We start from the raw sequence: 12,285 nt of genomic DNA, 5'->3' as shown, positions 1-12,285 counted from the left end.
AAATGTGACTATGGGGTTGCGGCGCTCATCTCGCTTTCAGGCTGAGGGAGCTGGCGTTTGTCCACAGAGAGCTTTCCAGGTCATGTGGCCAGCATGACTAAACCGCTTCTGGTACAACGGGACACCGTGATGGAAACCAGAGTGCACGGAAAAGCCGTTTACCTTCCTGCTGGATTGGTACCTATTTATCTACTTGCACTGGCATGCTTTCAAACTGCTAGGTTAGCAGGAGCTGGGACAGAGCAACGGGAGCTCACCCTTTTGCGGGGATTCGAACCGCCGACCTTCTGATCAGCAAGGTTCAGTGGTTTAGACCACAGCGCCACCCACGTGTGCCTGAAGCTGTTACGGCATTTCAAAACCAGCTAGTTTCTAAATCTCTGGAATAGCGGGAACTGAAAGCCGGTTGGTGAAAGAATTGGACCCTAAACATTGAAATGAGCTTTCTACGGCCCCATACGTCGCTAGGTAGCTTTCCAGAGAGCAGCATGCAATGTGCTTTAATGGTTTGCGGCTGTTAAATAGACTACGTCTGTGACATTCTTTCAAGTTTAAACACTTTAAAAGCTGTTGGGATTATCGTGGAGCAGTCTTTTCGCCCACAATCCCTAAGCAACTGACTACTTAAAAGGATGTGTTCTGCCTCCCAGCTCTGTTTGGTTTAGCGGTGTGAAATTGCAGAATGCAAAAAAAGGGTTTTAACTCTGTCCTATCGCCGCGGCCCAGATTTGCTTGAAAAACCCACTCGCTGGGCTCAAAACAGCACCCTCCCCTTTGACGCATCCCAACAAAAAATAAATGCGAATGCTGCTTATATAGTTGTGTTATTGTGCTCATAGGAAAACATTTAGCTCTGTATAATGCTTTTCAAACTCGGAAATCTCTGATTTGAATCTCATCTTAGCCATAAGTAGCCTGAGGAAAATTCCAAATCTGAGTTATGAGGATAATTATTCTGATTAGAGACATGAAGTTCCTTTTTTGAAAGGGGGGGTGCAAAAAAAATAGGGAACCCCCCCTTTCCCCTAAAAACTGAAAAATGTTGGACTATGACATATGAAAGGGTAGAGAGGTTTGTTTCAGTCTGGGCAAGCCTTCGGTTGTATATTATTATTATTATTATTATTATTATTATTATTATTATTATTATTATTACTATTACTATTATTACTGCCCTTCATCTGAGAATGGCAGGGTGGTCTACAATATAAAAACTCAATAATGCACAACAAAGTAACAAAACCAGTAACACCCTGCCACACACACAATTTAAAAGGACATAGATTGTGTTAATAGCCAAAGGCCTGAGACAAGAGGAGTCCTAGAAATCCATGAGAAATAGAACAAATATGAAGAAGCAGAAACTGAACGATAGCTCAGGAAAGGGGACTGATAATATTTCATGTAGTATTCATTGAGTCTTGGTTTCCTCCCTTTCTTCGCAGCTCTTTTTATGGAAATAAGTGCTTTATTTCGGCTTGACACTTAGCTCATGGTGCCTAAGGTTAGTAAGGGTCACGTGTTGCATGTTCTGCCACCGTGAGCAACGGCCCCGACACGAGTTACCGCCTTTTAGTGGAGCCGAAACAATAGAGAAGATTTCTGACGGTTGCGCAGGAGCCCAGAAAAGCCCTGACGCCGTAAGTCAAGACGCACACTCCCTCCCAACCCCATAACTGTACTTGGGGGGAACTCAGAACCTTCAGAGTGCTACATGGTCAAAGTTAGCTCCGTACCCCTCAGCCAAGTTTGGGGCTGGCAGTGGGGTATCCAATTCGTAGACATTTTGTGTGTTAGGAATATGGTTCCGTCTTTCTCGGTTTCTAAAAGTCAAGGTGGCGTATAACAGCCATTTTTGTTGACCTTTGTTTTACTCCAGACACTGCTTGTGTGTTGGTTAGGACAAGCCTAGACTTGTATGGGCCCTCGAAGTGTGAGATAGAAATTTCTCTATAAATAAGTCAGTCAGTCAGTCAGTCTTATACCAGTGAACTATTCCCAAATCAAGCGGAGCTCTCAAATCAGCCTACACACACACACACACACACACACACACACACACCTCAGAAGTCGAACGGAATCCGTTCCGGAAGTCCATTCAACTTCCAAAACATTCAGAAACCAAGGTGTGACTTCCGATTGGCTGCAGGACCACATTGGATGTTCGGGTTCCAAAGAACGTTTGCAAACCGGAACACTCACTTCTGGGTTTGCGACAGTCGGAAGCCAAAATGTTCGACTCCCAAGGTGTTCAGGGTCCAAGATATGACTGTACAGCCTAGGCTTTAGTCGGGGTAGTCTGGTCTATGGTTAGCAGAAGATATGCGCCCTAGATTCCATGTTACATCTTTCACCAAGTTGGGCCTCGATTTCTTAATCAAAATGCCTGCCTTTTGCTAGGGATCTTCTGTAGCTGCGTAAGAGGCAGCCTACCTGCTTTTTATGTCAGCCGATGAAATTATATGGAGCTAGAACCATTTTTCTCTTATTGTTTCTTGGGCTGCAGTTCTGTGGTTCTCTCGTTCATTGTTCTTGGTTAAACAAGACTGTGTTTTCTCATCCGGGAGAGTTGACTAAGCTCAACTTGCCGTAGGTGTAAGTCTTTCTCTGCTAAGCCAAGTTTAACGGAGCAACGTGGAGCAGATGGGTAGTTGGACTTTGGAAGTTTAAAGTTTCGCTTTGTTATCCTGGTAGTGCCTCATAATATATGAGTCCAACAATGCTTTAACCCCGGTAAGTGTTGGTATCTATTGACAATGTCTCTCTCCTGTGTTAGAATGTCTTTAGTTTTGGCAGTAAAGCTGGAATAACTGAGCACCCATCTAATCTGGGCTTCTACATGACCCCTGGAGACCCCAGTGGGTTCTTGCTGTTGTGTCTCAGGGCAGAGGTGTTGTTGCCCTGTGTGTAAAACTGGGTGACACCATTTTTTCTTGGTTTACTGTACTCCAGAAATGTGTGAATCCTAATCAGAGATGACTGTCAAAGATTAGTGCTGGAGAGAGATCAATATCTTATTGGGTTTGGGTTCATTAACTGTTGCACATTCCTTTTCTGCCCCCGCCAAACCCACATTCCTGGAGATTATAATTTTGCAATAGTGTTAAAATAAAGAAGAAAAATACCTTCCCCCCCCCCTTTTAAAAAAGGCTGTGTAACTGTATAGATATGTTTGTTTAAGTTAAAACATTTATTATGAGCTTTTCATTGCAAATACAACTCCTGAGCAGGTTACAAATGAAAGCAGTTCTGGATATAGGTACTAAAAAGCAAGGCAGGTGGTTAAGAAACCAGCTGAAATAAACCTCAGCACTGGCACCAAAGTCCACAAACTGCTGTGTTGAATAACCAGGCCTTCATTTGGTTTCGAAAGGCTAAAGTAGTGGGTGAGTCTCCATGGCAGATCTCTACAAATAGCATGGTTGTTCCGTAATTGATTGGCTAATTTAACTAGAGTGAGCTGGAAAATTGTCCTGGGGGAGATAATAAAAACAGGTAAAGTTGCGCAGTTATGGGAGGAGTTGAAACTGATGAGATTGCTTTTTGTGCCTTTGCTCCACTGCAGTAAGTCCAACAAAAATTGTCTTCTGGCATTCCTTTTAAGTCAGGGGTTGGCAACCTAAGGCCCATGGGCCACAAGCGGCCCACAGGAGTCATTTAACCGGCCCCCGAGCCGCCCCCGAACCGAGCGCCCACTCGGCGAGTCCCCGCCCGCTGCGCTAAACCAGTGCAGTGACTTGCTTCCACGGCGCTGAAAATTGCACATGCGCAGATGCTGAAAACTGCGTCTACGCGGACGCCGGAAATCACGTGCGCGTGATCCGGCCCAGGGAGGGATCTCCGCTGGAGTGAACCAGCCCAGGCGAGGTAAACCTTGCCAACCTCTGTTTTAAGTGGTATAGTAATACTGATGTTAGTGATGGATGTCTCTACTTCCCCATAATTGGATCTTAAGTTAAGCACGCAGCATCACCAGGAATGCAAATAGTCCCCTGGACGTCAAAGAAATAGTCACAGCAGTGGCCACAGACTTTCCATGTCAGGTTTGGCACATGTCCTTTGTCCTTTATCAAAAGGGGGCCAAGGTAGGAGATGAAGGAACGTCTGATGAGGTCATAGCCAGTCCTGGCTCCGTATCATTTCTCACACTGTGCATGCAGCTGACTCCGCCATGTGTTCATTGCAGCTCAGTGTTTTGCTGTCTTTTGCAAATGCCTCAGCTTCTATCTCTTGTAGCCTTCAAGAGCCCCAGTAATGGATGCAGAAGGCACATGATATAGTTGCTGCTGTGAAGCTAGGGTTTCCGGGATCTGGCCAATGTCTGCATGGAAGACTAACTGGGAACTCCGTGCAGCCTTCTCTATAAAGTCCTTGGAAGTAGGGATAGGGTTGTTGGTTTTCTGGCTTCAAAGAACAATCCTGGTCTGCATGTTTTTGTAGTGGTCATGTTGCTCCAATGAGTAGCTTTGTGTTCTCAGCCTTTCCAAGTGGTATGAGAGGCATTGTAGAGTGTTATTAGGAGCACCAGTAATTTATCTACCACTGTAAGTGTGCAAAGTGGTTCATAGACACCCAGTTAGCTTGCCGTCGATACTGGGCAGTGGGGATGGGAGGAGCAACAGAGGGGTGTGTTCAGGGACTGGCTGGACAATGAGGAAATGTAGGAGGAGCCACCCTAGGGAAGCTTCAGAAGAGGACACGGTGGGATACGGGAACACAGATCAGAGGATGGAAGCGGGGGCAGAATGGCTGGATGCTGAACAAGTAACAGGCTCGAGTGAGAGAGAGGAAAAAGAGGCAGAAAACACTGCAGATGTAGGACAGGTAGCTGAAGAGGAGGTAGGGGCTGAGGCTGCAACAAATTCACAAGAGCCTGCCAGTCCTACTGTATTCCGCTCAGCTCCGCTTCCCTCTTGTCTCTGGGAACTTGGAGACTTTTGCATGTAGCAGAACGACGAGCAGAGAGGTCTCAGGGCCCCCTCCCCGAAGGAGTTTTAAGACTGCAGGGAAAACAGCCTGACAGGGAGGAGACTTAGGGGGAAGTGGGAGGCTGGATTGTCAGTTCTGGCATCTGCTTGCTGTAGGTTTCTTTGTATTCTGTTTCCTTGAATAAAGAATCAACTTTACTGCAGGTCAGTTTCCGTGCTGACCTGCAGCTCACGGGTGTGAGCAATAGATAGTGTCAGCATTGGGAGTGGAAGATCTGGATTCAAATCTCCATTTAACCTTCCAAGCTTATTGGTACAAGGTCCCAGGGTACGGTTTGAAGGCACATGAGGCCACCATCTTGCTAAAAACTAAGCAAATTGTAGTCTGATCCGTGGCTGGATGGGTCACTGCCTGAGAATCACATCTACGCTGCCTTTGGTTCCATGATGGAAGGAAGGCCAGATACAAATGCAATAAAATAAAGCACAAAATAAACGTTCAGGGTTGTTTGGGGGATTAACAAAGGGTTGCTCTGTGAATGCTGATCTTGAGTCCTGGGACAAAGGCTGGAATGCTAATGTGATCAGATAAATATTAAATATTTACTTCCAGCATGGTTCTTGTAGACCTGAAAACAAGACCTTTTGTAAACTGCTTGTCCCCTGGTGGTGTGTGTGTGTGTTTGTTTTCAGCAAAATCTTAAAACATATTGGCAACATCTTTTTATTGAGCCAAAGCCACGCTTGTAGAAATGAACATGTGTAGAATCCCGTGCTGTCTTCTCAAATGCGTACTGTCAGATTTCAGCCCTCCCCTGGGCAAAATCTCTTATCGCCAATGCGCACCGTAGCCTGCAGTTGGCACTCAATATGTTTCTTTTTCAGGTGGAAGAGATAAGCGCGGAGGCCCCATTCTAACATTTCCAGCTCGCAGCAACCATGATAGAATACGACAAGAGGACCTTAGGAGGCTCATTTCATACCTAGCTTGTATTCCTAGGTAAGGCCATCTTCCCTGTATTATGATTTGAAGCTGCGCTACTTTGCTTCGCTGTGTCAAAACAGTTTAAAAGGGAGTCCTGTGTGGGTTCATATCGAGTTCATGTTCCTCTAACCTTCCAGTTGTTTAAGGAGATGTAACTCAGCAACCAGGCATGCTGCTCTGGAGAATTCAGAATGCTCTCAAAGAAGAAGCAGATCGCCATAAAGTTGGAGTAAGGTTGTTTTTCTGCACCAATCTCGCCCTGAATGATCGGGGCTGCAATTAACGACAACAACAGCAAATGCATTATTCCAAGAGGATTGCCCTTAACCAGGAGTGCAAAGTGAATCGTGGCGTGAAGCCAAAGTCTGAATCACTATTGCTGCATTTGCTAGCGTTTTTCAGGTTGCAAGACCAGTTTATGCAACTGGTGATAAACTCAGATGATTAAAACAAACCTATCCCTGGACTGTACCACTTCCTGCAGCGGGTTTGTGGTTGTGGGGCACTTGTCTCTGTGCATACATATGTACACTATTCCACATTTACAGACAAATTGAAAACAGCATGTCAGGGAAAGGGTTCACCCTAGTCATCTCTTTGACGTAATTTTTCCTGGGGGGTGGGAGTGTGTGTGTGTGTGTGTGTGTGTGTGTGTGAGCATTGGACTGTGCAACCTGCACCTGCTGCCTGAAGTGGCAGAGTCCGGGAAGAGCTTTACCACTTGATTCTGTGGATTTATAACCTATTCCGAATTTATGAGCTTTTTGGCAAAGGAAGAAACCAGTGTTCCAAGGAACAAGGGAGAAAGTGGCTTTTTGCGAACCGTAGCTTCTTGAGGACCAGCCTTGTTGAGAGTTATTTGTGACTTTGGCCAATTTAGGTGCTTTGGCAAAGTGGCAACACTTAAAAGATGTTTTTCCTGGTTCACACTAGGCCGAAGCTGCTGCTTTTTTAAAAAAAGTGCCAGTTTCACAGGGGGAGGACATTTCGTTGAGCCGACTATTAATTCCAGAGTAAAGTTTGCACCTTATAAATGGTACTGAACATGACTCTGCAAGACTGCTCTCCAACCCAGAAATAGCTCACATCTGAGCTGGCTGCCTCTCCTTCAGTCGGTCAGAATAATATTGAGCGAAGTGTAAATTTCCTCCTTAGGGCCAGCTGGCCCTACTGTATCTGGTTATGAATTGTAGGGCTTCAGAGCTTTCCAAAAGACCGAATGCCAGGCTGAATTTAGGCACTGGTAGCATTTGACTCGAGTAGTCAAGTACACAGCTCTTTGTTTTTTCTTTTGCCACTTCAGTAGGTTGTTTGGACAACGGGCAAGTCAGCAAGGCACCTTTGTGAATGGGATGGCTGACGAACATTAGAGAGTAGTTTTTGTCAGCATTGGAAACTTGGGCAGCGGGCTTAGCCACTCATTTGGAGGCTGATAGCTGCTAACCTGGATGGCTTCAAAACAGGGTTAGGGAGATTCATAGGATTAGGCCCCTCCTTGAAGAACAGGATGCTGGACTAGAGGGGCCATTGGCCTGATCCAGTAGGTAAAGGTAAAAGTAAAGGGATCCCTGACCATTAGGTCCAGTTGTGACCGACTCTGCGGTTGCAGCACTTATCTCGCTTTAGTGGCCGAGGGAGCCGGCGTACAGCTTCCGGGTCATGTGGCCAGCATGACTAAGCCGCTTCTGGTGAACCAGAGCAGCGCACGGAAATGCCGTTTACCTTCCCGCCGGAGCGGTACCTATTTATCTACTTGCACTTTGACGTGCTTTCGAACTGCTAGGTTGGCAGGAGCTGGGACTGAGCAACGGGAGCTCACCCCGTTGCAGGGATTTGAACCGCCAACCTTCCAATCAGCAAGTCCTAGGCTCTGTGGTTTAAACCACAAATTGTTGCATACACAGGATGAGGTCCACTCGCACAACCTGACCACCCTGCCTCCTTCCCCTCTGCCCCCACCCCCACCCCCTGAATCTGCTCTTGAGGGCTGGAGGGGGAATTCAGAACAGGATTACCAGGGCACTGGGATAAGAAAGGGAGAGGGGGAAGCCCTGCTAGACTAGTGGAAACCCCTGCGCTGGATACAACCCACCCCTCCGCCTGTGCACGTCTGAAGTTTAAGCTAAAAAGTAGAGCATTAACATTGCTGCTGCTTCTTTGGCGATCCCTCGTAGCAGAGTAAGATTGTCTTCCATGAACACAGTCTTAACAGTAAGTCCATAAGTGACTGTGGAGGCCAATTCTGGATCCACACGTCCTTCCACAGTGGGGACATAGGTTTCTGGGCAGGAGTTGATCAAGGTGAGGATTTGCCAAGCGTGCCTTCCTCTTAGCACGTTTCTCCCTTTCGCCCTGAGTTTGAGCGTCTTCAAAGCCCGTGACACCTTTGGTAAAGGCTGTTCTCCAACTGGAGCGCTCGCAGGCCAGTGTTTCCCAGTTGTCAGTGTTTATACTACTTTTTTTTTTTTAGATTTGCCGTGAGAGAGTCCTTAAACCTCTTTTGTTGACCACCGGCATTGCGCTTTCCATTTTAAAGTTCTGAATAGAGTAGTTGCTTTGCAGCTCTGCCCTGACTGATCTTTAAAGGAGAAACATCCACCACGAAGCCAAGGTCCCCTAGCACAGTGTTCCCCAACCTTGGGCCTCCAGCTGTTTTTGAACTACAATTCCCATCATCCTTGACCACTGGTCTTGCTAGCTAGGGATGATGGGAGTTGTAGTCCAAAAACAGCTGGAGGCAGATGGCTAGCAGATGGCTGAGAGAGTTGAAGCAGTAGCAAAAGTCTGTGGAAGCTCTTGTGAAACAAACAGCTTGCAAGGATGCCTCTTCCTCCCGAATTCTTCCAACCAATATAACATGGAGGGGTGATGCAGAGGGAGGAAGGCACGAGAAAGCAAGACCTCGTTGGCTGCACACATACTTAGTGGCACCCCAGCGTATTTTTATTGGGGAGCGTGGGGAATATGAGTGCTGTCACCCTGGCCTAGGGGGACGAAACGTTGCAGTGTATTTTCAGCCCTCGCAATCCCAGAGGAGAGATAAATAGGTTTTCAAGGAACTAGGATAGTCCATCAACAGACAATTGGTTTTCTGTTTTCTGAATCTCCCTAGGCTAAGTGTCATCAACATTCTGAAGTCAATAGGTCCTTGTTAGACTATGTAGGAAGTGTTTAAATTAGAGGACATCGTAACAAAACAGAACTATTGTCTCACTGATATCTGGCTCTGTGACGCTACGGTTGCTTCTGTGCTGAGTTTTAAATGAACTGTTAAATTTTTACTGAAACCTATGTTGTGCTTTATCCACTAGTGCAGGGGCACTCCAATAATAAAGGTAAACCAGGCAGGTACCTGGGGAGTCGTAGAGTCATAGAATCGTAGAGTTCGAAGGTACCCCAATGGTCATCTAGTCCAACCACCTGTGATGCTGGAATCTAAACAAAAGCATGCAAGACAGATGGCCATCCAACTGTGAATACCTGTTGCAGATGTTCAGATGTTCTGCAGAAAGAGGGAGGAGAGTGTGTGCCTGAATGTTTGAGGAGATGCACGAGACATCTTGGCATCTGGTTGCCTGGGTGATGTACATTTAGTATGTGTAAAATGTTCATTCATCTAGGGTTGGCCATGCACTAGTGCTTAATCCTACCAGGTTGTGTAAAATTCCGGTGAGATGTCCCCCTTCTACAGGTGAAGCTCCCACCGAGTTGACGGATGGGAACGAGAATAGAATTGGCAGGCAGAGCAGCCAGTTTGGCGCCTGGGGACCATTCCTGCCTCTATTAACTGTTGTCTTGTTTGCTTTCTAGTGAAGAAGTATGTAAACGAGGTTTCACCGTTATTGTAGATATGCGTGGATCTAAATGGGACTCTATTAAGCCACTTTTGAAGATCTTGCAGGAATCCTTTCCCTGTTGCATTCATGTTGCACTGATAATCAAGCCAGACAACTTTTGGCAGAAACAGCGGACTAACTTCGGCAGCTCCAAGTTTGAATTTGAGGTAAACTTCTCAATAACCAATGTTGGGTGCCCAAAGTGCTGCAGGGAAACCCGCCATTTGAACAGTGTTTTGGGAAATGTTGTAGAACTTTCATTTGGCACATTAAAGCCTTCCATTTCATCATCGCTGAGGAAACTTATGGAGCATAAACTCCTGTACTCCTCCATTGATGCTCAAGAGGGCAGGTGGGAAAAATAACCCCAAATGGCAAAACAAACAAACTAGAAATGATTCCTCAGTGGCCCTGGGAATGCTGGCTGTGTCAGCGATGGCTGTGTCAGCGATGATGCCCATCATAGCTGTCAACGGTCCCTTATTTGGCGGGAAACTCCTTTATCCCAGTGCCGTGTCCCGCTGCTGTCCCTTATTGATGATGTCCCTTAAATTTGGTGGGTTTCAAAGGAAGCAGCTCCTCTCCCTCCCTCCCTTCCGGCCAGGGAGGAGGGAGGCTCCAACTGTGTTGCTTGGCTGCGTTGCTCGCCCAATAAGGAGTCTTAAGAACGACTGGGGGGGGTGGAGCTTGCATGCCTTGTGCTGATCAAATTGGCCGCGTTGCCTGGGGACTGGTCTTTGCTCAGCGCTTCCCAGTGGAGAGGTGACAGTGGTTTTCCTCGCTGCATCCCCTTTGCCGGATTGCTTTGCTGCGCTGTGGGAACCACCCCTTGAGGCTTCGTTTGGCTGCTGGCTGGCACAGAGGGGCTCAGATGCTGAACATACTTGTGCTTGGAAAATCCCTTATTTTGGCTGCTGATCCCTTATTTTCGAGGCTGCTGGCCCCTTATTTTCAAATCTGTAAGTTGACAGCTATGATGCCCATATGTTGCTCACACGTGGAAGGAACCAATGAGCTCAGGTAGCTATGGACACATAGCAAAACTCCCTCTGCACCAGCACATACTTATGACATCATAATGCCCACCAGACCATCAGTTTCAGTGGCCCAGCCATGCCAAAGCTTAGGTGATCCCTACAGGCAGAGGTTCAGATCTCTTTACATGGTTAACCACTGTGATTTGGGGGCACAACACAGCTCCCCCATAGCTCCCTGGAGTTTGGTTTAATGGAAGTGTACAGTTTCCAGTGCTTTAAATGTTTCTCGTCGTGTGGTTAACTTTTAACCGTTGCTACTTTTCAGACCAACATGGTGTCTCTGGAAGGCCTTACCAAAGTTGTCGACCCTTCTCAGTTAACTCCCGAATTTGACGGCTGCTTGGAATATAACCACGAGGAATGGATAGAAATCAGAGTTGCCTTTGAGGATTACATTAGCAATGCCACACACATGCTCTCCAGGCTGGAGGAGCTGCAGGACATATTGGCCAAAAAGGACTTGCCTCAGGACTTGGAGGCGGCTCGGAGTATGATCGAAGAGCACTCGCAGCTGAAGAAGAAGGTCATCAAAGCGCCCATTGAGGACCTGGACTTGGAAGGGCAGAAGTTGCTGCAGAGGATACAGAGCAGCGAGACCTTCCCCAAAAAGAACTCTGGGTCTGGAAACGCGGATCTGCAGAACCTCTTGCCCAAAGTGTCCACCATGTTAGACAGGTTGCACTCGACGCGGCAGCATCTGCACCAGATGTGGCATGTGCGGAAGGTGAAACTGGACCAATGCTTTCAGCTCAGGCTTTTTGAACAAGATGCAGAAAAGGTAAAATGGCGGCAGGGGGTGGGGGTGTTTCTTGGCCAACTTCTTAAGTTGATGGGATGTGGGTGTGTTACTAGGAGAACTGAGGTTGGGGAACAAGGATCCCACTTGCCAGGCATGGAATATCCATGGAAAAACATGGCACAGAGGAATTGAGCCTTCCTACTTGCTCATAGAAGGGACGCGGGTGGTGCTGTGGGTTAAACCACAGAGCCTAGGACTTGCCAATCAGAAGGTTGGCGGTTCGAATCCCTGCGACGGGGTGAGCTCCCGTTGCTCGGTCCCTGCTCCTGCCAACCTAGCAGTTTGAAAGCACGTCAAAGTGCAAGTAGATAAAGATACCTTCCTCTGGCGGGAAGGTAAACGGTGTTTCTGTGTGCTGCTCTGGTTCGCCAGATGCGGCTTAGTCATGTTGGCCACATGACCCGGAAGCTGTATGCCGGCTCCCTCAGCCAATAAAGCGAGATGAGCGCTGCAACCCCAGAGTCGGCCACGACTGAACCTAATGGTCAGGGGTCCCTTTACCTTTATGTGTCAGCACCCAGTGGCACTGTGGGGGTCCACAGGATTCTTTTCCAAGGAAGGGGCCAAGTAAAGCAGTCAAATGATACTTTCTCAGAATAGAAATGTGGAGGAGAATGTCTGTAAATTTTACCTCGTATCTACAAATGCTAGAAACTTTCTGTTTTTTAAAAATGAAACCTGGGATTGGCGGATTTTGGTT

General features: G+C 47.2%; 1 protein-coding gene across 4 annotated transcripts in view; it reads left to right on the top strand.

The window, feature by feature from the left end:
• Positions 1-12,285, top strand: part of TRIO (trio Rho guanine nucleotide exchange factor) — a 270,608-nt gene that overhangs the window by 70,101 nt on the left and 188,222 nt on the right. For all 4 annotated transcript variants that reach the window (XM_028737945.2, XM_028737948.2, XM_028737949.2 and 1 more), the window contains exons 3-5: positions 5,814-5,928; positions 9,724-9,916; positions 11,052-11,564. In XM_028737945.2, the coding sequence (XP_028593778.2) occupies positions 5,814-5,928; positions 9,724-9,916; positions 11,052-11,564 (821 nt within the window). The remainder of the gene's footprint in view (positions 1-5,813; positions 5,929-9,723; positions 9,917-11,051; positions 11,565-12,285) is intronic.

This window comes from Podarcis muralis, chromosome 8, assembly GCF_964188315.1.
Source record: "Podarcis muralis chromosome 8, rPodMur119.hap1.1, whole genome shotgun sequence".
NCBI classification, from domain to species: Eukaryota; Metazoa; Chordata; class Lepidosauria; order Squamata; family Lacertidae; genus Podarcis; species Podarcis muralis.
This window is presented reverse-complemented; position numbering and strand designations above follow the sequence as displayed.